This window comes from Salmo trutta, chromosome 12 (assembly GCF_901001165.1).
Source record: "Salmo trutta chromosome 12, fSalTru1.1, whole genome shotgun sequence".
NCBI lineage: Eukaryota > Metazoa > Chordata > Actinopteri > Salmoniformes > Salmonidae > Salmo > Salmo trutta.
This window is the reverse complement of record NC_042968.1, coordinates 81,794,289-81,820,171: the sequence shown is the minus strand read 5'-3', so window position 1 is coordinate 81,820,171 and position 25,883 is coordinate 81,794,289. Positions and strand designations below refer to the sequence as shown.

Genomic DNA, 25,883 nt, shown 5'->3' with positions numbered 1-25,883 from the left:
TATTGAAGTATTCCAGACTTCCGTTTACTATGTAACGTCTACCCCCGAGTTCAGATTGCGCAAGTGTGTGGGCATCCTGAATGAAGGTAATAATAATATTGGTCTGTGTTTCTGAATAATGAGTCTGACTTGAGACCAAATATTCCGCTCTGCCTTCCAAACTACAGAGCGGAAGTTCTCCGTTGACATACATCCTAAACTGACCAATGAAAACGTTTGCTTACCGTCCTGCACACTTTGTGGTGCAGGAAAAAACGATTAGCCAGACTGTAACGTTATAGGACTTAAACTGTGCTGTAGCCACTAGCTAGAACATTTTACGAAATACCTGAAAGGGGACTTCTTTAAAGGTATGTTTTACAGCAATCACAATTTGAATTCAATGTAGTAGTTGATCTTCATGCTCAAACATTCAGACCAAAAAATCTGATATTGCTTAATTTGCTAGAAAGCTTTGGTAAGCTACTTCTTGCATGCTAGCGGGCCGCATTCCCAAGTGCTTCGTGTAGCTTGCTGAGCTTGGTAACACCAGCGCGAGCTAGTAACTAACAGTACAGTAACATAGCTAATAAACGTGGCGCTTGGTTGATATCTGATATTTTTATCAGGGGGGTAAGACGATACTGAGCTTCGTTTTGCAGAGTTAAAGATGCGTAGCTAACGTTAACAACAAAGTTATTGTGAAGGCCTCTCCACCATTGAGAATGTATTTATCTAGCTTGCAACAATATTCTGGGAAACGTATTTTTTTCAGCAAGGGACATCAAATTGCTCATAGCAAATGAAGACTATCAAGCTAACCATGGAATGAATTGAAGATGGTAGGCAGTCAGTGCTAGGGAGTCTCAATTTGGGCCTATACTTTTTACCCAACCAGCAACTAGCCGAGCTTTTCCTTAACTCCACGATGTACGTGAAATCATTGGAGTTGAACGGAGACTACTTTGCGGACTGAACTTCCGACTACATCGAATCGATAATTGTAAAACTGTAACACTTAAACCTTTGCAGTGTGCTTAGTTACGTTTGATACCGGTGCTCCGTCGGCTAGGCATGCGTCTAGTTACGTTTGATACCGGTGCTCCGTCGGCTAGGCATGCGTCTAGTTACGTTTGATACCGGTGCTCCGTCGGCTAGGCATGCGTCTAGTTACGTTTGATACCGGTGCTCCGTCGGCTAGGCATGCGTCTAGTTACGTTTGATACTGGTGCTCCGTCGGCTAGGCATGCGTCGAAATCGCGAAGTAGTGTGCCTATTTGTGTATCACTTTATCAGAAGAACGTCATCAATGGCGTCCTTCGTTTGATCACGTGCTTTTTCAACCCATGAGTTGAGAGATCCAACTGATTTCTACCTGGTTCCAGTGGCGGTTCTAGACCATTTCAACTGGGGGGGCCAAGCTGGGGCCAGTTGTACTGTTAGGGTCCAGTTACATTAGACGTTATTGGTGTCATAACGTTTTCTTCACTGCATTGCAGGCATTAGCAGGCAAAAGACCATGTTCATAATCATCATTGTTGCCACTGTCTAATAATGGATGAAAAAGAAAAGAAAGATTGCAAAAATTAGTTATGTAACCCCCCTCAACTCCACGATTTAGGATGATGGAGTTAAGCGGCGAGTGGACGGACTGGAGCTATGACGTTTTTATAAAAAACGACTACAGGATGATACCAGTATCACAATGTTTTTTCCGGCAAAAATGATAACATGAAGCAGGCAGAACAAACTCTTTGGACCTTAAAAAACCTGCTGTATGTAAATGATGGTGTGCTATAGCTTGGAAAATAAATACTTGTGACTGGATGACAGCATGTTTGTTTTCAACATTATGGCTGTTTTCCTAAAGAAGTTAAATCTGCTTCGTGTTTTGTTTCCTTGCCACAATATGGCAATATTTTTATCGTCCCGGCCCTAAAAACGGCATATTTCAGCACCCAAAGAATAGTCCACATTTGTCTAAATGTGGGCTATTCATTCAGGCGCTGAAAATCGCAGTTGTTAGAGCCGGGATGATAAAAATATTGATATATCGTGGCAAGGAAACAAAACACGAAGCGGATTTAACTTCACCGCTCAACTTCATCTTAAATCGTGTAGTTTAGTCTGCTACTGAAATCCATACTTTTTAATAAAACTTTAGTCAAATACAACCTGTTTCCTTGTATCGGCTGACCGTGACTTGATGTAGTCGGAAGTGCACTCCGCCCACAGTCGTCACAGTTACACTCTTACTTTAGCCATCTGTTGAAATGACTGAATACAAACTATTCCCCCATTTCAGAATACACTTCTGTGCCCTGGAAATTTGAGGATGGAGGGCAGTGAGGGTCAAAGTTCGGCACGTAAAGGATCTGGTGATGGAGCGTTGAGCGCTATGAATTTATATGCCACTCTGGGGCTCTCTCCAGAAGACGTGGATGCTTTGGCCAAGATTCCAGAGAACGAGATCAGTGTGGAGACACTGCCTTATCTGATAATGCAACTGAAGGCCAATCGAGCCAAGCAAGAGGAGCAGGGAGAGCCCTCCCCAAAGAGAGACGGACAGGAAGAGGGTACAGATGTTAAAGACCGTGGCAGACAGGACAGTCCCCCTGCAGTCCGTCGCCGGTCAAGCAGCCATAGTGACACTGACTATAAGAAAGTGGAGGTGCGACCAGAGAAGGCCGAGGCAAGAAAAGATTCCCACCACACTAGGCCCTCAATGGAAAAAACATCGGACAGCCAACCGTCTTCCTATCAAGTGGAAGATTTTCAAGGAGTCATGCCCAATATTTACCCACACACATGCTCGCTATGCTTCTGTATGTTGAATTCTACTAAGGTATGCTTTGTTATATTTCAATACTCTTGCTGTTGGAGTGTGTCTACAAGTATATGCTTTTAATCAGAACACTCAACCTTTCATAATGACATACATTTTTGCTTAATCTGAATTTGCTTTTTTCACAGCAATGGAAGGATCATCTCAATGGATTACGGCATGCAGAGGGCTGTCGAGAACTCCTGCGTCTGTAAGTGTTTCTATGTAAAGTAAAACATTTAGAAAATAAACTGATGCAAATCACAAAATCAATCAGCAGAGGTATTTCCTATTACCTGGTTTTATTCAAATTTGATTTGTTTGTGTCTTTATTTTACTTTTTTTTTTACAGATATCCAGATTGGGAAAAACAAGATGTCCAAGGGAAGAAAATGTGAGGGTTATGAAATAAAGCTTCATGGTGAAAACAAGCATGTCATGATGTAAAACAATTAGCCATCCTGTTCTTACTTAGCACTGTTTATGTTATCTTCCAGACCAATTTCCATCCCAAGTAGAGATGCTAATTCACCACCCAGAAGAGCGCCACGTCCTGCTATGCCTTACAAGAGACAACATAGCTTAGACCGCGTAGGAGGTGATAACTTCACATCCTGTCCTAATGTCAAGTTTGATCCAGACCAAATAAGGCCCAATGGCAAACCACTTGAAAATGTAATCTTTTTTCATGTTTTCATCTTTAGGTGAAGTCTGGTCTGCACCAGAAAGACACCATTTGAAGCCCAAGGTAATGCCCCTTCTGTGTCATTGTGTTGTCTAATAAATAGAGCATTTTTTCCATTCACTTATAATGTAGTTTATTTGCTTAAATCTACATGCTAAATAAATAAAGGTTAAATCAAAATAAAATGCATGCTTGAATGTGTGATATCTTTTGCATCAGGCTGGCACAAAGGTGGTGGTCGCTAAATATCCCCGTGGGTCTGTTGCTGTTGAAGACTTGGTGACTTTGGCTAAGCCATTCGGCACAGTTGTAAAACATCTGGTGTTCCCCTGCAAGGTAAGTTACACAAATTGATAAGAACCTCAAGTTTAAACACTCAACTCTTAATGTTCTCTCTTTTTTAATAACATTTTATGTTGTGTAATTTGTCTATTGGCGGATTCACTGTTTTTTGTTGTTGTTCTAGGGCTTTGTGGAGTTGAGTTCCCACAAAGAGGCAGTCAATATGGTGGATCACTACAGTGAAAGCAAAGCTATTGTGAAGGGAAATGGTTTGACTCTGTACCTGTCACCTGTAGTGTGCAGTATTTATGTAAGTGCACCTGCCTCTTAAAAGTTTGAGATTCTGTGTTTTTAATCACAGATATCCCAGCATGAGCTTGTTTTTTCCTTTAGACGCCAAGGTCGGATGAACCACCAGGAAAACGCCCCAACAAACAAGTTAGCAATACAGTAGTTTGTTTTTCCCGCGTATCTCCTGGGAAAGAAAGAGAATCTGAGATTCTCGATCTTGCCAAGATGTTTGGGGATGTGCGACATTCATCATTTTTAAGTGATCAGGTAAGGTTTGAGCAATATGGAATTGAATCAATTCCATATTGCTTGTGATCAATCAAATCTTCAAAATATCTCTTTCAAATAGAAAAACATTCATTATTAAAACAATGGAACAATGCAGTGTATCTATTTTAAATTCAGAATAGCATGGAATTGTATGACTGGAGTAGATCAATCAACACACTCCTCCATTTTTAACCACCACCTCTAGCTTTCTCTTACACATTGTTCCGTATCCATCTGCAGGCCCTGATTGAGATGGTAGATTGGAAGGATGCTGACATTATGGTGAAGTACTACCACTCCAACCCCCTCAAGATCAATGGAAAGACTGTCAAAGTCAGCTTGTCATCATCACTGAAGCGTCTGAGGTAAGTAAGAGTCCACCTGGGGCAATGGCGGCCAGACCAATTTTCCTGTGGGCCTCGTCGGGAAGTTTGTGTCAGGGAAGTTTACCTCAATGGTTTTTGCCTTGTAGAGAAAGTCCTGACTCCACCACATCCAGAAGAGCAGATTCCAGTAAAAGCCAAAGCAGCAGACAGAAGAGCGAGGAGACCAGCAAGAACTCAAACTCCACAAACAAAGAGGGACCCAGTACAGGCAAACAACCTGCTGAGAAAGTGGTGGAACAAGGAAAAGGTCAACAAAGCTCCTCAGAGGAGGTTAAGGAAGAGGTAAAGCAGGACATCAAGGACGAGGAGATCAAGGAAAAGATCGAAGAGGAGGTGGTCAAGAATGAGAGAAAGGGGGAGGACATTGATTTGGAAAACAAAGATCCAGACAAAGAGAGCGTCCAGGTTGAAGATGACCAAAGCTTGTTAGATAATTTTGGAGCTGGTGTTGATACTAACGACTCTGCTCCTTCCAAAAGTGCCTCTCTGGTGGCTGACTCTAAAGATAAGGGGGAACCTGAAAGCACAGAATTGTTGGCAGACAATACCTTGGAGGATTCTGACCTAAAGGCTACCGATGATCCAGCTCTGTGTGATGCTGACGTCTCAATGGAGGACATGATGGAACAGGAGAGCTTTCATGAACATGGTGTAAGGAATTATTGTCATTCATATGTGTGACCTGAACCAACAAAGGCATTGTTCGCAGAATTGAAAATACGTTTTTGTCGAGTAAACAAGATGTTGGTTCCCAGCAATGGGTTCTTAAAGCAGCTTGGTTGAAGTTCTGGGTGCATTCCAGTGAATGTAGTTTGGTTGAGATCCTCCATTGATCAGTTGAAACAGATGTGGGCATCTTATGCGTAGAACCACTGAAATGGTTTCAGTGGCAAATCAAATCGATCTGACACTTGTGATTGAAGCTCAGATTGAACCTCGTCAACGCAGACAAAAAGTCGATGTTTTCTGTGACTCATGTCGGCAATGCCCGGTTTCAGTCATGGATTGTTGGAATACTGAGTTTGCTTGGTAGCATAACATGCAATGTATCTAGGCTTAATGACATGGCTTATCTCTATGTAGGCTTAATGACATGGCTTATCTCTATGTAGGCTTAATGACATGGCTTATCTCTATGTAGGCTTAATGACATGGCTTATCTCTATGTAGGCTTAATGACATGCTCATGTTTTATTCATTCCATCAGTTAAATGATGGAGATCAGCTCTGAAGGGTTTCTCTTTACTTTCCATAGTTGAATATCAAAGGTGATCGAATCATCTCTGTACAAACTCTAGAAAACACAGCCTGTCAGTAGTAATCCAGAACAGGTCCTTACCTAATGAAAGCTCCCATAGTAGGACTGAGTTCAAGTGGCACAGCGTTGAAGCACAGCCAGTCAGCCAGACATTTTAGATGTATGGATGAGTAGCTGTTCAGCCTTAACTGCTTTGATCAACATGTTGATCTGACCAACATGTTTTAATACGATTGAAGCTGTCTATCGTTTTGTTATAGTGCAGCCACAGGATTCACGTCCTAGCTTTAAGAGACATGGATCTTCATCATAGTTCAAGACCATTGAATACAGTTTTGCATACTTATATCTTCAGTGTTTGAGCAGCTTTTGACAGTTTCCCATAACAACCTCACAAATATTTGTCATGAGATTCGATGTGGTTCTGTTGCAGCACTTTGGAACTTGAAACACTCTTAATTCTTTAACTTATTGATGTTCTGTACTTATTCCAACAGGACGATATGGATGACATGGATTTCCCTGATAACATGGATGATTTTGTTACATTGGATGAACTCGACAACGATACTGGAGAGGACGCATCAATGGGTAAGCAATGAATGATGAAAAACATTCTTACTTGGCAGCAAAGGACATAATTATTACTGTTGTTCTGCCCGTGTGGATAACAAATTAAAGACAATCTGCAGATCATAATTTATACAAATTACTTTTCTTTTTATTTGCAGAGTCAAAGGATTCTTCATGGGTTGGTATTTTACATGGTTCACTAGACTACATGGTTCATTTAGAAACGTGTAGTTGGAATGTGTCAAAAGTGTAGAACTTGTTTTATCCAACATTATTGCTAGTGGGTTACTCAGTAAAACTGTTTTCTACAGGATGGAAAAGTTGTCCATATTAGCCCAATCAGAAAGGGCTATAGAGACGTAGAGGTGGCCATCTTGAAACTGGCAGAGCGAGCAAACGTGAAAGTTGTAAACCGTACCATATCCTTCTTCAGACAGGAGGTAGGTTCATCATTATGTTACTTGCCCCTATGTTATTTGGGGATCAGTTATCTAGTTTGTTTATGGGATGGAAATAATGTTATCATAGTTTGTATGCCGTTGTGCTATTTCTATATTTGCAGGGATGGATAGAGCTTGATACTACCGATGAAGCGCATAAGATGGTGAAATTCTACAAAGGCAAAGGACAGTTGTTGGGGAAACCTGTCGATATTAGAATGTGCTATTCACAGAAAAAGTTGGAGGTTGGTTTGGTGTAGTACCTATGCTTTACACGTTATGCATTTGATGAATGAATTGTAATAAGCTAAACTACACACCTAGCATATAGTCAATATTTGTTACACAAAGATGAGTATTATGTGTAATGTGACTTTGTTTCTGTCACTGTAGAGTCCCAGTGGGAGATCCATCTACATTTGTTTGCTTCCACGGCAGAAGTACTCGGACGTCTCTCTGTTACGGCTTGCCCAACCTTTTGGGAAAATCACTGGCTATCATTTGAACTGGGTTCATAGAAAGGTAAGGTTTCACCGGCCCATTTTTTTAGGGAGCACTTAATGTGTTTTTCTATTGGTAAAGGAATCACTTTTTTCTTCTTTCACCTCTCCAGTGTTATATCCAGTTTGAGAGTGTGGAAGCCGCTCAGAAAATGGTGAAGAAGTGCTTCCAACGTCCTCCCAGATTTTACGGCACCCTGATAAGGGTCAGTTTGTGCAAAAAGGGAGACTCACTGATATCCTGGTAAGTCATTTTCAATAACCCCTAAGAATATACAGTGGAAGTGTGCAGCAGAGTAGATGATGGAAATGAGTTAAAGTTGAATTTGAAGTATGCTGATATCCTATCCAGCCAATGTCCACTGCTGGTTCAGTTGATTACTTCATTCTTCCAATTGATATCAATCTCAGATACAATAATATTGTGTTAAATGGTTAAACTGGACTGTATGAGTTCTAGTACTGGGTTAACATTGTATTCTGCTCTCTGGATACAGGAAGCCTCCAGTCAAGTATGAGCTGTGGTTGGCCAGTCAGAACAACAGAAGAACAAGAGATCGCCATGGAGATGAGACTAATGGCCAGTCAGCCAAAAGCCACTCTCCAGTGGTGAAAGAGAAGGTTATTTGCTATATTTTTGTTTCCCCAATTTAAATGAGGTGAGAGATTACCTTGTTTAGTGAAATGCTTGCTGAAATATTTATGTATTTAGGCATTTCTGTGAACAATACTTTTATAGTTACCCAGTTAGTCAAGATGTAATCAGTTAATACGCTTCACAGAGAATAGTGAAATTATTTATTGGTGTTCGTCTCGCAATCTCAGGCTGAATAGAATGAATGTGTGATAGACATGATTGTGTTTGTATGGCCAGGATGTCCAGAGCCCTGTGTCTGATAGAGAGGGGGTCTGTGTGGACCCTGAGGGTGAGGAGACCAGTGGTGTGGAAGCTGTCCCAGAGGGAGAGGAGAAGAAGAAGAAGCAGCAGGAGCCTCTGGGTCCTTATCAACCTGACAACCCTGTTGGTAAGAGACTTGAGAGATACTGACTTCTGTTTAAGTTTGGCTGTCTTTTTTTATGATCAGGGGTGATGGGGATATCAGGGAGGACAAAAACAAGTGAAGTTTTTTTCTGTCCTTTAATTTGCAGGGTTAGACTATCTGGTGCCAAGGACCGGATTCTTCTGCAAGCTGTGCAACATCTTCTACACCAATGAGAAAACAGCCAAATCAGTCCACTGTAGCAGTGAGGAACATTACCTAAACCTGAAGGTAATTTTCAACTATAACAAGTCATTCTTATGAATCCTTACTTTGTGGTGTATTGGTAAGAAAATGTAGTTGACCTTGGAGCCCACAATACATTCTTCAGGTTTCACTGTCAAATGTTAGTTCTTAACAATAAATATAAATAATAAATAATCATCACCTTCACAGGGAAACCTTGTTGATTCAAGCGAGTTTTACCTTTGCTTGTGGAATCTTGACCAAATGGAAAGATATGAGACTTTTTAGGGGATCTGTTGAGGCTGGTGTTCTTGGTATTGAGTTAATACCCCCATTTGAATATCCCACTGATTTTCTTTTCAGAGAAAGATGGATGAAGATAAACAGCCCTTAGCTGATTGAGAGGGTTGCTGTCCACCTGTAGTCTTCCCAGAGGAAGATTGGCCGTTTTTAGTATAAACGTTTCTGTCCAGTTTTAACATTCCAGTATTTTCTGTTACTGTTGACAGCATTGTTATCCATTTGAAATTAATTAATGCAGCCTATTACAAAATGTAGTCCCATTATGTGGTTAATAATAGTACCTGGATATAGTTTCCTCTTATTGAATAAAGAAAAATGTTTGCTTGATGTATTTTTTGACTTCTGGAATTAAATTTGTCACTTCTGTTATGGCTAACATTTACTCTGAACCTTATTTGACAGGTCTATGGTTAATGTTTTTCAATGGTTAACTGTCATCAATGACTAGGACATGTGCACAGGATTGGCTGGAACTTCAGAATTGACATAACCCAGAGAGCAAAGAGCCATCTGGTGCTTGACTGTGACAGCAGAGCTGGCTAAGATTCACCTATCCTGTCGCAAGGAGCAGACATTCGCTTGAGGAAAGGACAAATGGGAGATTGTTCAGTCCAAACCATCATGAAGGATTTAATCCATACAGGCCTAGATGATTTTGAAACCAATTGGGGGGGAAATTCTGTAAATATATTCCATAACATGATACATTTCACACAGTACTCATACATCTGTGTACATTAAGTAATATAAATTAAACCAGAAAAAAACATTCAATACTGAACATTAGCATGCAACAAAGTTATGTGAAAGACAATTGCCTATAGCATTCACATTCCACACTGTGGTAAAAAATAAGACTAGTCGTGCTGTAAATTACCTGAATAAAGAATACTGTAATGTAATACCATTGTGACTATCATTACAATGACTTTTCTAAATAAGCAAAAATGTCTTCTTGGACAATGGCACAGTTCCATGCTGTCGTGTCACAACTGTGTTGACAGAAACCTTGGAACACCAGTCTGATGCACAGACAACATATCCGCACTGATTGAAATGACACACCTGACCATGTAACTGGGTGAAGGCTGTTTACACAGGCAGCCCAATTCTGATCTTATTTTCCCCCACTAATTTGTTTTTTGACCAATTGGATCACCTCGGGGAAAAAGATCTGTGATTGGTAAAAATACCAATTAGTGGAAAAAATATCAGAATTGGGCTGCCTGTGTAAATGCAGCTGTAGAGCCATTGTGAGCGCATAAAAGTTTTTTTTTGAAGGATGTCTATAATGCCCTGTTAGAGCGCTCCGATTTTCAGTATGAAGTGACATCTAGGACCCCTTTAGAGAGATCATCAGGGAAACTTCACGCTGCCCGTGAGCTAATGAGATAGCAACTTTGGATCTGTATAGGGGAGCCAAGTGACATTTTTACATTATCTGGCGTGGCATGCCGTACCCTGTCATGCCAGACTGAGACGCCCCTGAGTTGCCGCCCATCTGCATGCCAATCAGACTACGGCCTTGACGCAGCTGCTCCTCAGAAAACTCCCGCCGGTTTCCCTGAGCTTTCCTGAAAGCACAGGAGAGACACAACTGGTCAATTACCTGCAGTGATAGATGTTTGTACAAGAGAGATTCAAATTTATGTCAGATAGGAAGGCCTACACCTACAGTAATAACATAGATGCATAAACAAACAGATGAGAGAGATAGTGGGGGTTAGGTAATGCGACTCATTGTAAATAGTTAATTTTAGAGTGGTATGTAATAAAGAAATTGACAAATTATTTTTGCTGTTTTGTAGAACTCATTACAAACATGATTAGTTGATTAGTTTCTTACTTATGAAACCAATCAGGTTCACCACGATATTGACCATCATCCTTTGTGAGTGCCATACTGCCTAGAGCCGACAAGGTCCTTTGCACGGCAGCCATATCCTTCCCTGTAGTCACGCAAAATACCAGACAGATATTTCAATATCATATTTGGCTTTAGTAGGTCCTCATTGGTTATAATGCAAATTTGTTTTTGTAGAAGAAAATGTATGATTTGACAAAGTAATCCATTCCAGAAAGTTATATTATATTGAACCGATATATTTACATACCTGAAGTTATCTATCATAACAACTAACAGTTTGCTGCATGTGAGTTTATGCTGGAGTGAAATCACCACTGTACTAGGAGAGCTGTACCTTCCCACAGGTCCACAGTCTGGAAAAGGTCCCCGGTGATCAGCCCATAAGCTTCAGCTGCATGCAGGAACTGGGAGATCTTTTCCATCTGCTTGAAGACCATTTTTGTCTCTGGGATCTTCTTTATGGGCTCTTGACCAGGGGGATATAGGCTGTTAATGAGCCTACAAAGAATCTGTAACGAGATATGAAATGTTGTAATGACAGGCTACAACTGGCCTACATCCACCCAGCCTCATCAGGGGTGGCAGTGGTTGGTTGCTTGGAGGAGAAACCCCATAATACCTAAGGCTATCAAATATGGCACATTATGACCATGGTGGATTAGAGTCTGAGATTATCTGTATATGTGTGTTTTAAAGTGTTGCTCCATAATTTCTGTATAATTTCAGCCAGTAGTTTTGAAAGTGGTGCTCATGAGTCAAAATGGGTCTCCGTCTTTTCTGAACTATGTCATCCATTTCATATGATATGTTACATCCCCCCCCTCAAAAAGTTAAAAAAATAAATGTTTTTTTTGTTGCAGTTTGTATGATATGTTATAAATCCAATTCGTACAATATGTAACACATTTGTTGTGAAAAAGATCCCGGACTGCATCTTTAAGAGATAGGTTTAGAATACAGTAAAGGCATGAGGTTATGTTTACATTTTAGTCCTTTAGCAGACACTTTTATCTATAGTGACTTGCAGGAGCAATAAGCGCTATGTGCCTTCCTCTCTAGGCTACCTGCTGCCCTACGTCAACCAGAGTTTGGCTCAGAGACTCACTGTTCCATCTTTGAGCCAGCTCTGGAAGTTCAGTCTCCCAGGCTCTGGTCGCTCTATGTTCCCCCCAACCTGCAAGATGATCCAGTCCACCAGTCTGGCCTCCAGGTCCAGAGTATACTTCTGGTCTATCTTCTCCTGAACCTCCCTACTCAGTCCGTAGCTGGGTCCTCTGTTAGCCATGGCTGCCTGAGTTGGAGACCTTCCAACTGGAGGGACTGCAAGGAAAGGGTTCAATTTAATCAATTATTGTGGGCCAATACATAATAATTGAACTGCCATCTAGTTTGAGGATGTGTCAGATGTGTAGGCCTATGCTGCTGGAACCATACACTATGGCTGTGTTTACACACAGACCAATTCTGATCTTTTTTTCCAATAATTGGTCTGTTGACCAATCAGATAGCTCCTTTGCCAACAATTGGGTAAAATATCAGAATTGGGCTGCCTGTGTAAATTTCACTGCTCTCTGTGTATTCTTTGTATTCATAAATAATGTACTCTATGCAGCTCACACAGAATCCCGCCCTGCGCTTTCATTTCTGATGTCATATGTAGGCTATATATAGCTAGATGCGGGCATGCGTGAGCCTCTGACTTCAAGGAGATGCAGATAACGTAGTTGTAAAGTTCAGCAATTTTCGTCATATTCGGACACCTCTAGTTTCACATTGAGAAATGTATAATTTAACCGTGTGAGTGATACTTCTCTCGAAAACAAATTCGAGGAAAATATGATAGAAATGTAATATACGTAGTGGTCCGGTGATGCGCGCGGTGTCCCTCGCCACTGGAGAGCATATCCAAGGCTGGATTTATGAAACGCCATAATGCACTTGCATAGATAGGCAAAAGGCAAATGCATCCCCCTAAAAATAAAGTTCCTCTCGGACATTCGAGCTATGGAAATAACTTTGGCAAAACGGTCTGGATACACTCCCGCCACGGGAAAATACTGCAAGTGCAAGCAAAATTGATCAATTTACTATAGCGTGCGCAATACATCTAGGCCCATTCGGAATGTCATTCGTCTCAGCACATTATTTTTCCATTTCATTCGTTTACTTACTAATTTTAAATGAATGTATGGTCCGATTCGCTCCGTTCCTGGTCGTTAGTCCCGCTCTGCAGTCACATGCTGTTCAAACTGTACATCTTTGAGGGGTGCAGTACCAAGCTCAGCATCCCTACTCAGCAACCGTTCTCCGACTCGCCACAGCTTTCAGAGCCACGCGAGTTAAGTGGTGCCTCAGCGCCTCTGACAGGGGATTTAAGAAATGAATTCATGGCCAAACCGGAGAAACGTCACAACATCCAGTGAAAATGTCCAGGAATGGTTTTAGGACTACATTACCCTTCAATAATTTACTGGCAGTTCATTCCAATTATTTCATTAATATAATGTAGGCCATCAATGACAACCACATATCACAGGCATAGAAAGGATGGATTATTTAAGATACTGTTTGATTCAAAAGTCATTCAAATCAAGGCATATTTTCCTTCATCTCGACGAAACCACATGTTTATAATTCCTATAAAATAGTTTATATTCATATACTTACTTAAATGGATGTCACAGAAATACAGTAGCTTATGCTATGTGAAAAACGTCTATGCAGAAACTAAACATACATACGAAAAAATTGCATTTTCATTTTAAATGTTTATTTTTACAGAATAAACAGGATAATAGGCAACATACAGTAAATGCATTCTGCAAGCTACACGTGCTTACGTCAAGGACAGCGCTGTAGAGAAAGCACATTTAGCGCAGTGATTGTATTCATCCACCCTCACCGAGGTGATGCTACTGTCCATAACACTGTGCCTGCTCAGCATCTCCGCAACACATCTACAGACCATCGGTCACTGTCCACCTATCAAGGTGAGTACAAGCATTACCCAGCATCTCCATAAAGAAGAGCCTGTAGTTTTCCCTGGAAGACATAAATGCAATCTGACTATTTAAAAACGCATGCTAACAGCAGAGTTACACATTATATGAATTTGTAAGGCGTGTTCTACATATGTGTTGGGTGTCGTTACGGTTATCTATGGGCGACTTAAGTAGCCATAGAGTAGTCGAACATCAGGTGTCCCATATCCATGTAATACTTGGCATCTTTTCGGAGTTGTGTCCAGTGCTCATTGGCCTTGGGTAGAGAGAGCAATATATTATGGCATTGCAAACAAACACCCATACATATTTACACAGGTGGAAAGCTTGGACTGGTCAAAGGCAATACAAAATCCATTCACATAATACAATATAAATCCATACACACAATACAATGGTAGATGTGGAGGCACCTGTTCTTGAACAGTGTAAGCCTACTGGTTCTGGTTGGGATCCCAGTATCCTAATGATCTCATCAGTCTGATGAATCACTAAGCTTCCTCTTCCTTTAGGAATGAAGCAGCAAAAACCGCTGTTAAAAAATATTGGTATTGCACATTTCTGTTTAGTAATTGATAAAACATTTTATTTTGAGATTGCTTCTGACCTGAAAAAATAAAATCTTAATCCAGTTGTGTAAACGACCAAAACAAAATGTTTTTTTGTCAATATATGACACTAACATAATATGCCTACGTTGCCTCACAAACCTTAATAAATCAGACAGCTTGATTATGCATCTGGAAAAATATACCACTGCTGCAACATCTCATAGCTTTCAACCATCAACCTGTTAAAGGTTTTTAAGGGAGTTCTGGAAAAGGTAGCAGAAATAAGTTAGATTTACCTGAAGCTGGAGACGTGAACTGTTGCTCTGTGGCATGTGAGAGAGTCTCTGGGCTGGAATCTCACAAACGGATGTGAAGGGAACAGAATTCTCTTTCACAGGGAATGCAGAAAGCCCTAAGGAATGAATACTAGCAAGCTTGCAAGTTATCAACCTGTTTCTGTGCCAGAGCTCTGAGATTAAAATAGGCCTTTCACACAAAGTCGTCTGACTGGGCTGGTGCTTTCAAGCTTTTAAAAACAAGTCTAGCACTGAGGATCACAAAGTAGAGACCCTGTACACAAACTTCGTTTCCACTCCGACTTAACAAATATTTAGGTTTATTTACTGTAAAGGACAAGCATATCTCAGTCTGAAATTGGTCAACATTGAGCTTTTATTAAGGAAAGCAGTGTGTGTGTATGTATAATATATTATTAGAAACAAGACACTTGATGCATGTTTGGAAATGGGGAAATGGCTCATTTTTAAAAAAGAAAAAAAAGAGGCCTATCTGATGTACAGTATGAGAGAAATAAACAAGTGAAAATGTGCAAACGAATGTGTTAGGCCCGTCCTAAAATGTTCATCCATAAGTTCTGGTACTTTGCTTATCGGCGTCAGCTTCAGATGCATGGTTAGCATCACTATACAGTGAGCTAGCCCATCAATTCTGCGACATAGTACTATCACCTAGAAACATTTAACTGTGATACAGAACATGTCGAAAACAAACTTAGTTCATAAGATGAAACATTCCGGACAGAGGTTGTGATACTTTTGTATATATAGTGTATGAGGACACCACTTCAAATTTGTGGATTCGGCTATTTCAGCCACAACCGTTGCAGACAGGTGCATAAAAATCGAGCACACAGCCATGCAATCTCCATAAACAAACGTTGGCAGTAGAATGGCCTTACTGAAGAGCTGTGACTTTCAACGTGGCAGCGTCATAGGAAGCCACCTTTACAAGTCAGTTCTCAAATTTCTTCCCTGGTAGAGCTGCCCCGGTCAACTGCAGGTGATGTTATTGTGAAGTGGAAATGTCTAGGAGCAACAATGGCTCAGCTGCAAATTTGTAGGCCACACAAGCTTACAGAATGGGACCGCCGAGTGCTGAAGCGTGTAAAAATCCTCTGTCCTCGGTTGCAACACTCATTAACGAGTTCCAAACTGCCTCTGGAAGCAACATCAGCAGAAGAACTGTTCGTCGGGAGCTTCGTGAAATGGGTTTCCATGGCTGAGCAGCCGCACACAAGCCTAAGATCATCACGTGCAATGCCAAGTGTCGGCTGGAGTGGTGTAAAGCTCGCCGCCATTGGACTCTGGAGCAGTGGAAACGCGTTCTCTGGAGTGATGAATCACACTTCACAACTGGCAGTTTGGGGAAAGCCCCTTCCTGTTTCAGCATGACAAAGACAGTGCACAAAGTGAGGTCCATACAGAAATGGTTTGTCACGATCGGTGTGTATTAACTTGACTGGCCTGCACAGAGCCCTGACCTCAACCCCATCGAACACTTTGGGATAAATTGGACCGTCGACTGCGAGCCAGGCCTAATCGCTTAACATCAGTGCCCGACCGCACTAATGCTTGTGGCTGAATGGAAGCAAGTCCCTGCAGCAATGTTTCAACATCTAGTGGAAAGCCTTCCCAAAAGAGTGGAGGCTGTTGTAGCAGCAAAGGGAGGGACCAACCTCATATTAATGTCCATGATTTTGGAATGAGATGTTCAACGACCAGGTGTCCACATACTGTCGGTCATGTAGTGCATGTTGGAAACCAACGACATCAAGTCCTAACCACTTTTAGCTGACAATGTACTAGGCAGTATATCTGGGATCACATTACACTAATGACAGCTTACCATCAGTGTATGACATAGTAGCCACACATTACATTTTAACCAGTTAAATCACTGTTGACTATACTAAAAACATGAGCTGCCTACACGGACGGCAACGCTTTTCACCTAATTACTTGTGCTTCTTAGGCCAGTCACACATACCAGGCCATCTTATGCAACTGTTCAATCATTATTTGAAATCTGTGTCATTTTGGAATGGGCAATACTTGCAACAAAACCAACATGAACTGGGCCAACATTGAAAAGTTACCCAGAGTGACAGTTAAAATTACATAAAAAGTTATAATTCTGGACTGCACTAAAATCACTCACCATAATAGTTTATACTAAAACATTAAAATACATTTTAATATAACACAATGCTCAGTTCTACATGAGTTGTCATGCAGTCAATATTCTGTTCTGACCTTGTGTGCAAAATTAAATGGCATGGACAAATCAATACAAACATAGATATGTTCTGTCAGCAATGGAACCAAACAGTAAATACAGACAGCATAAGAAATGGGCAACGTGTGGAGGTCAGCATTAGAATCAAACATTACAGTTGAGTAAAGTCCTTTTTCAACTGATCGTTCCACAGCCAAGCACCCCCCCATTTCCTCTGCTGGAGACATGTTACATAGTAGAACTGCCATAGTATAACTGCCATAATATAACTGCCTTAACATTTTGCTGGACATCAGGAAGAGTAGCTGCAGCAGCTAATGGGGATTCATCATAATACAAATACATAGTGAAGTGCCTCAAATACTGTACTGATATTTTCTGCCTCCTATTGGTCTTTAAGAACACATGCATAAATATAACAAAGGCACATCACACTTGATTGAATAAAATTGACAGTGGAAAAAATACATGTCTCACAAATGGACATAATGCATCTGTACCTGATGGGCTACTGTAATAGGAGTGATCCCTACTCATTGAAGGTTTAACAGAATAACTATCATACCACATTGTGGGAATAAATCAGAACTGTTCACAGCAGGCCCAATACGTTTGGTAGTCATGGGAACAAAGTGTCATGGCAATGGTAAATACAAATCCTAATAAAAAGGCATGGAGAGATCCGGGAGAAAACACAAGAGTTCATTTTCTTCACAGTGTGTGTTTGGTACAATAGCACCTTCAATTCTGTAATGCATTGGGAACCGAACGGCCTGAGTGTGGAAAAGTTGGGGTCGGGGTGGTAGGAGTCACCCACAGCATTGTCCTGATTTGGCCACTCAAACCAACGTGGTCAGCTTGTCTATGAGGTCATCGATGGTGTAGACTATGAGCTTGATGTCCTCCTTTTCTGCCATGCGGTGCTGGCCATGCTTGCGCAAGATGACATCAACGTCGTTGCTAAGCACACGCTCAGCTAGCTGCATGGAGACGTGCCAGGGCACATCCTGGTCCTTCATCCCATGGATGAGCCTCACCGGGCAAGTCACTGGAATGGGGCTCTGCAGAACGCAGTGCTGCTCTGCCTCCTTCAGGAACTCTGTGGTGAACGTGATGGAGCCCTCCTCATTGTGTTTGGTAGGAACCACCCACTGCCCCTTCTCTTCAATCTCCTTCCTCACCTACAAATGACAACAAAATGATACCATTTTATTTTGGGGGTAAAGACATTATCTAAGATGGCAGCCATTTAAAAATGTGCTTAGTAAAGATGTTTCAATTGTAATTCCATCCAAATGTTGTTCTTGCAATTTCAAGATTATACGCATGTCCCTTTCCTTTGAACCACCTTCAGTGTATTGATATGACTCATTTAATCAAGAGTATGTCATTAAGGGAAATGTGCATTGGTCTGTATACAGAGCCTGTTAAGGTTATTGAACACTCAAGATGGTTTATTCTGAATGCTGACTCACCTCAATAGGAAGTGTATTGTAGACAGTTACAAAGTGGTCAGCTGCTGTAGAGATGCCAACCATGGCCGCAGTTCTTTCTGGACGAGCTATCGCTGCCAGGCACATCAGCCAGCCGCCCATACTGGAGCCAACCAGAATCTGCAACATCAGAACAATTAGCTAGATCAGACATGATCTTCTAAATAACAGCACTGATATCTCTAGTGTCAATTGCGCATGCCGGAGGACCAAAGGCTTATTATACAACTGCAGGCCAAGTCGAGGTATATTAACCCTAAAATCCTCCAAAGGTTTATTATTAACTCAGTGGACAATTCACACTGAAATCTAACAGTTGTACATCAACTACCATCCCGAATGGTTATACACTATTATACATGAGTCTGTGCAGATCTATTTCAGCTAACAATACTTTGGATTACACTGGCTGATTAGAATTCGTCTCATCATAGAAACAGAGAGGAACTACTTACTTGTGGCCCCTCCACAAGCTCATCCAATACATATAGAACATCCCTCTTCCAAGTGCCAACAGTGCCATCTACTATTTCACCTTCAGAAGACCCACAGCCTGTATAGTCAAACCTGGAAAGACCACATACATCTGCAACGATTGGTTTTCCAGACTAATTGAAGGACTGGTATGCATAAGACTTTTTTTTATCACTGAAAATACTATAGCTAACTTACCTTAGGTAAGAGTGGCCTAGTGACTGGCAGAACTCCTCAAGGGCTTCTGCTTTCTTCCCACCCATGTTTGAGGCAAACCCTGGCAAGAACACTACCCCTGGGCTCTTCCCCTTCACTTTTCTATAAGCCAGTTTCGGCTGGTCTGGGCGTGTAGCATAATGCACTGTAGACTTATGTCTCACTCCTGTAAAACAGAAACATTACATGCTTCCCCGACCCATTAGCTAGGTCAATCATGCAATACATGATTTTATGAGATTATAATGATAGCCATGTGGTGCAGGGGTGATTTACAACGGTTTTGTTTGTGGCTCCAATTTTGATTTGTTTCTTGTTCGACACCTCTGACCAATCACCTCTGTTCTGACAGATGTAGATATTACTTAAAACTAGAAAACCCTCATTAGTTAGCTAATACTGACAAATAACTGTTGGCGAGTTAACTCCATGTTTGCATTAAAAAGGGTACTTTCCCGTAACTACCTAGTTATCTATTTAGGGTTGTGCAGCTAAAGACGATGTAGCCAAGCCATGCTTTGATCAAATTAGCCAACTACTGTAGTTCGCTAGCTGGGCTCGTTGGCTTTGCTAGGCTGGGCTAGCGTTAGTTAACGTTAGCTAGTTATCTAACTAACGTTAACCGACTTTGTTTTTGAAGCAATTATTTCGTAGAAAGAACATTCGTTTGAAAATCTGTCTAGTTAGCTAGCCAGTAGACGTTTTTCGTTAAGGATTTAGCTATTGGTTAATTCGCTAGTTAGTTCACTCATTGTATCGTTAATTTCCTACTGTGGTGTAGCGACACACCCCCTGACGTTATTGTTTTTATGGAAGTCTGCATTACACAAAGTGTAATAGTTGGGACATTAATTAAACACTTTTAGCTAGTACTCACCCGAAAACATAATAGCTTGTCTTTGGACATTTAATTGGAAAACCCTGCTGAAACGCCTTAGTAGAGTATAAGCCATCGCCATTCTGACAAGAGTCGAACCGTATTGAACTAGCTGGTGTATTTGACTGATTAGCTAGCCAGCCTTCCAGTTCCGGGTCCTACCAACCCCTGCGCTGGACGAACAAAACAAATACAAATATACAAACAAGAGTACATAAACCTAACAAACAGTATTACATATCAAAATACATTTTTAATTTGTCAAAAAGTTTTATGGACCGTATTGCTTTTTGTTTTTTTTACATTTACTGATCATTTCAAAATAATATTTCAATTCTATCTTAAATAATGTGAAGAGGGATTTGTTCTCTGCCCACTTCATTTTATGGCTAAATAATCTTGCATGAAAAATAAACTAATTAACAATGAAAGTCAAATCAGGTTCCACATCATTTGGATCAAAATAAAACATAATATCAGGGTCTCTCAAATTAAAATTAATAGTCGTTTCTTTTAAAATAAAGTCTTCTAACTCCAAAATCTTCTGACATAAAAACAGACTCAAAATAAATGGTCAAGAGTTTCTGGGTCACAACCACAAAATACACATTTGTTATCAATAGCTATTTTGAATCTGTGTATAATGAAGGTCTTTACAGGGTAGATTCTATGAATGAGTTTGTATGATACTTCACCTTATTAGATTTACGGTATTTGACCGAGGTAAAGACATGTTCAGGTTGGATATTCGACGGATATTTGCCTGTAGTTTTCCTGACGTCCAACAACAGCAGTTAGGGACCATCAACATAGTGACAAATCAAAATTTTCAAATTTCAATAGCTCTTTAACCATTACTCCTAAAACGTTCAAAACTAGTTGTAGCTAACCCGATGGCATAGACACACATTGCACACACTTTTATTTTGTCGATTTACATCTCGCACTATTTTAAATTATTTATTTACAATTTTGAATTTCAATAGCTCTTTGGTCATATGACCTACTGACTTCAGAATAGGTCACATGACCAAGGAGCTATAGAAATTCGAATGTAAAAAAAGTTTGTACCTAGTTTGCGCTCCCTAACTAATTAAACTAGGAATAAAAAATGCTGCTCACATTTCCACATGTTTATTAGCTTTGGAAAGCAAATGAATGACCAAATCGTGAAAATAAGACCTGTGCAATGATGTGCGCAATTTTTCCGACATCATGACACTTATTTGGAGTCTGTTGCTCAAGTGGTTTGAAAGCTATTGAGGTTTGAAAGCACGAATATCCAACTAAAACTGTCTTTACCTTGGTCAATATTTGCCAGACAACAACAGGGACTTTGTTCCAGTTCACTTGTCCTAGTGCTGTATTCCAGTACATTTTAGCAGAGGGAATAGTAACATCATGACATAGTTTTCTTATATATATGTTATTACATTTATAGTTTAAAATGTGAATTCCTTCTAGCTGTATTGAGGCTACAAAATCCTCAACAGTTGTACTTGGAGTATTGTTATATTCTCCTAAACGAAGAATAGCACCTTTAGGGACAGCTCTAACAACTATTTCAAACTCCTCAGGAGTGAAGGTAACATTGTGTGTCCTCATGAATTTTGGATAATCATATAGTTGTCCATCATTATTCAATAATTGTTTTACCCAGATAATGCTGTTGTCAAACCAGTTCTGGAAAAACATGTATTTTATGTCTTTATTATTCCAGATTCTGTATCTATGTGGGGAAAAATACATAAGATTCCAAGTTAGTACTTTTTAATGAAAGTTAGCAAGCTTATTAATAGGGATCTTAATAGGGATAGCCTTCCCTGTAGCTCAGTTGGTAGAGCATGGTGTTTGCAACGCCAGGGTTGTGGGTTCGTTTCCCAAGGGGGGCCAGCACAGGAAAAAAAAAATGCATGAAATGTATGCATTCACTACTGTAAGTCGCTCTGGAGAAATGACTAAAATGTAAATCTTACCCAGATCAAAGTTGCATTTGAGTAAGAATTCTAGACCACCAATCTGTTGGAATATTAAATTAGGGATTATATTCTAAATGCAATCCCCATTTCTTGAATTGTTTTGTATCCATTTGATCTTAAAGATTATATTTTAAAGATTAGAGAGCATTTAACCCTCCCTCACATTGGGTGCTACATATTACCGCTTTTCTTAAATAATGAGGTTTATTCCTCCATACGAAGTTAAATAATTTAGTATCAAGCATTGTAGTTAGAGGAACATCCAATGCAAGGGAGATATAAACTAATCTGGACAGACCTTCAGATTTGTACATAAGTACACGTCCAGATAAAGAAGTATCTCTTAATAACCAGGAGTTAAATATCTTTCCAATTTTCTCTACAATAGGAGAAATATAAGTTGTCCCTTTCTTTCTGATCTTTGCTAACTTTAATACCAATATACGTGATCACGTATTTTACAGGGATTTTACACACTGAATTTGAGTCACATATTTTCAACGCAAATGATTCACATTTCCTAATATTCAGAGATTAACCAGATACAAGTGAGAAGGCATTAATACACCCAATTGCTGTCCTGACTTCATTATTATCTTTTTAAAAAATGTTGGTGTCGTCAGCCAATTATGAACACTGTATCTCTTTATCTTGTATCTGAATACCCCTAAAACTATCCTTATTGATATGAAGTGCCGTAACTTGTGTGACCAATAAAAATAAGAAAGGAGAAATTGGGCATCCTTGTTTAATTCCGCGTCTAATGTCGAATTTCTGTGAAGTTCCATGGGATAATTTAACAGAAGTGTTACTATTATTGTAAAGTGTCTTAATTACTGTAACAAGTGCAATAGGAGCCAGGAAGCAAGTTCAGGGAGTGCATCATTTAATAAACAAATTAACAAAACAAGAAACACGAAACAACGCACAGACAGGAAACTGAAACAATGACACCTGGGGAAGGAACCAAAGGGAGTGACATATATAGGGAAGGTAATTAGGGAAGTGATGGAGTCCAGGTGAGTGATGATGCACAGGTGCGCGTAACGATGGGCACAGGTGTGTGCCATAATGAGCAGCCTGGTGACCTAGAGGCGGGAGAGGGAGCACACGTGACAATTACACTTATAACCAAAAAAATCAAAGTCTCAAAAATAAAATAATGCCTTGTAAAAGTCTACAAATAAAATAAAGCTATCTTCCATAATGTGTTCATTGTAGTCTATCAAGTCCAATACTAGTCGAATATTATTACATATGTCTTCCTTTCATAAAACCATTAATGATTTGGTCAATACCTTTTTTAAGTCTTTCTGCAAAGATGGCTGCAACTAGCTTTCCATCATTGTTCATTAATGTGATTGGTCTCCAATTTTCTAACATCATAGGAACTTTGTTTTGTTTGGGGATTACAGAAATGAGGCCTTGTGTCATAGAAACAGGCAGGATCCCTAAACCAATTGCCTCCTTAAAATCATTAAATATAAATTCAACAATATCTTCCTGAAAATATTTATAGAACTCACTAATAAGGCCATCATTTCCTGGAGATGTGTTCTCTTTTAACTTGCTGATAATTTATTTTATTTCATTAATAGAAATATATTAATCACAAGACTTTTGGAAGTCTTCATCTATGAATTTTGCATAGTCTTTGACAGAGTCTAGAAAGGCAGATATGTCACTAGTAGGACAGGCATTACTGGTGTAAAGATTACCATAGAATTCTGAAACATATTTTGAAATATCTTTGGGGTTTTCACTTTCTTTGCTATCTAAACTCAGCAAAAAAAGAAACGTCCTTTTTTTCAGGACGCTGTCTTTCAAGGATAATTCGTAAAAATCCAAATAACTTCACAGATCTTCATTGTAAAGGGTTTAAACACTGTTTCCCATGCTTGTTCAATGAACCATAAACAATTAATGAACGTGCTCATTAAGACACTAACAGCGTACAGACGGTATGCAATTAAGGTCAGTTATGAAAACTTAGGACACTAAAGAGGCCTCTCTACTGACTCTGAAAAACACAAAAAGAAAGATGCCCAGGTTCCCTGCTCATCTGTGTGAACGTGCCTTAGGCATGCTGCAAGGAGGCATGGAGACTTCAGATGTGGCCAGGGCAATAAATTGCAATGTCCATACTATGAGACGCCTAAGACAGCGCTACAGGGAGACAGGACGGACAGCTGATCATCCTCGCAGTGGCAGACCATGTGTAACAACACCTGCACAGGATCGGTACATCCGAACATCACACCTACAGGACAGGTACAGGATGGCAACAACAACTGCCTGAGTTACTCCAGGAACGCACAATCCCTTCATCAGTGCTCAGACTGTCTGCAATAGGCTGAGAGAGGCTGGACTGAGGGCTTGTAGGCCTGTTGTAAGGCAGGTCCTTACCAGACATCACCGGCAACAACGTTGCCTATGGGTACAAACTCACCGTCGCTGGACCAGACAGGACTGGCAAAAAGTGCTCTTCGCGGTTTTGTCTCACCAGGGGTGATGGTTGGATTTGCGTTTATCGTTGAAGGAATGAGCTTTACACCGAGGCCTGTACTCTGGAGTGGTATCGATTTGGAGGTGGAGGGTCCGTCATGGTCTGGGGCGGTGTGTCACAGCATCATCGGACTGAGCTTGTTGTCATTGCAGGCAATCTCAACGCTGTGCGTTACAGGGAAGACATCCTCCTCCCTCATGTGGTACTCTTCCTGCAGGCTCATCCTGACATGACCCTCAAACATGACAATGCCACCAGCCATACTGCTCTTTCTGTGCATGATTTCCTGCAAGACAGGAATGCCAGTGTCCTGCCATGGGCAGCGAAGAGCCCGGATCTCAATCCCATTGAGCACATCTGGGACCTGTTGGATCGGAGGGTGAGGGCTAGGGCCATTCCCCTCAGAAATGTCCGGGACCTTACAGGTGCCTTGGTGGAAGAGTGGGGTAACATCTCACAGCAAGAACAGGCAAATCTGGTGCAGTCCATGAGGAGGAGATGCACTGCAGTACTTAATGCAGCTGGTGGCCACACCAGATACTGACTGTTGCTTTTGATTTTGACCCCCCTTTGTTCAGGGACACATTATTCCATTTCTGTTAGTCACATGTCTGTGGAACTTGTTCAGTTTATGTCTCAGTTGTTGAATCTTGTTATGTTCATAGAAATATTTACACATGTTAAGTTTGCTGAAAATAAACACAGTTGAAAGTGAGAGGACGTTTCTTTTTTTGCTGAGTTTACATTAAGCTTATGAACAGAGGTAAATTCAGAATTTTTCTCTCTAAATTGTAAAAGTAGTTGTTTTTTTTCACCTTCCTCCAACCATTTCATTCTTGATCTTACAAATGCCCCTTTTGCTGACTCTTCATACATGCGGTCCATTTCTAGTTGTAAAGAAAATAGTTAATCTTTCTTTACCTCTCTTCATGTCTGTTTCTCTTATTTCATTAATTCCCAATATTTCCCATAAGACCCAACAAATAGTTGTGCTTTCCTCCAATTTTCTTGTATAATATCTTTAGCATTCATCTTGAAATGATCATTTCCCAACAGTCTACTGTTGAGTATCCAATAACTCTGATTCGGTTTATTAACTTCAGATCGATTACTGTTTAAAGATAAGTATATAACTTTTTGATCAGTAAGAATTGATGGTTCAATGAATACCTTGACTACAGTGTTATATAATGAATTAGAAATCAACCAGAAGTCAATTCTTGACTGTCTGGACATGTCCTTGTTACTCCAAGTGAGGTCCTTTTTACCAGGATATTTAAATCTCCAAGACCAAGACATAGATTATTAAACAATGCTGGATCTGTTAAGATGGGGATATCTGTCAATCATCACATTAAGAGACAGC

At 40.4% G+C, this 25,883-nt stretch overlaps 3 protein-coding genes across 4 annotated transcripts; 1 reads left to right on the top strand and 2 right to left on the bottom strand.

Moving 5' to 3' along the window:
* The first annotated feature begins 211 nt into the window (after window positions 1-211).
* Window positions 212-9,393, top strand: LOC115204407 (matrin-3). The gene is made up of 21 exons (XM_029769945.1): window positions 212-350; window positions 2,285-2,824; window positions 2,953-3,014; window positions 3,156-3,197; window positions 3,301-3,401; window positions 3,508-3,551; window positions 3,708-3,824; window positions 3,955-4,080; window positions 4,164-4,328; window positions 4,572-4,696; window positions 4,804-5,368; window positions 6,473-6,566; window positions 6,707-6,726; window positions 6,860-6,988; window positions 7,111-7,233; window positions 7,382-7,510; window positions 7,602-7,732; window positions 7,986-8,109; window positions 8,363-8,513; window positions 8,638-8,759; window positions 9,078-9,393. Exons 2-21 carry the CDS (start codon window positions 2,315-2,317, stop codon window positions 9,114-9,116), a joined length of 2,919 nt encoding a protein of 972 aa, XP_029625805.1. The 5' UTR covers window positions 212-350; window positions 2,285-2,314; the 3' UTR covers window positions 9,117-9,393.
* A 229-nt stretch (window positions 9,394-9,622) lies between these two features.
* Window positions 9,623-13,245, bottom strand: LOC115204408 (transgelin-3). 2 transcript variants are annotated; one of them, XM_029769946.1, is made up of 5 exons: window positions 13,056-13,245; window positions 11,990-12,204; window positions 11,219-11,393; window positions 10,864-10,966; window positions 9,623-10,591 (listed from the first exon to the last, which is right to left on the bottom strand). In XM_029769946.1, the coding sequence occupies exons 2-5, from the start codon at window positions 12,167-12,169 to the stop codon at window positions 10,450-10,452; spliced, it is 600 nt and encodes a 199-aa protein (XP_029625806.1). In that variant the 5' UTR covers window positions 12,170-12,204; window positions 13,056-13,245; the 3' UTR covers window positions 9,623-10,449. The 2 variants fall into 2 exon arrangements, with proteins under 2 accessions (XP_029625806.1, XP_029625807.1); XM_029769947.1 differs by lacking the exon at window positions 13,056-13,245 and adding an exon at window positions 12,741-12,828.
* Window positions 13,246-16,886: 3,641 nt separating this feature from the next.
* Window positions 16,887-20,185, bottom strand: LOC115204406 (mycophenolic acid acyl-glucuronide esterase, mitochondrial). Its single transcript, XM_029769944.1, has 5 exons — window positions 20,033-20,185; window positions 19,138-19,321; window positions 18,921-19,032; window positions 18,448-18,585; window positions 16,887-18,153 (listed from the first exon to the last, which is right to left on the bottom strand). The coding sequence occupies exons 1-5, from the start codon at window positions 20,112-20,114 to the stop codon at window positions 17,812-17,814; spliced, it is 858 nt and encodes a 285-aa protein (XP_029625804.1). The 5' UTR covers window positions 20,115-20,185; the 3' UTR covers window positions 16,887-17,811.
* Between the last annotated feature and the right edge of the window lie 5,698 nt (window positions 20,186-25,883).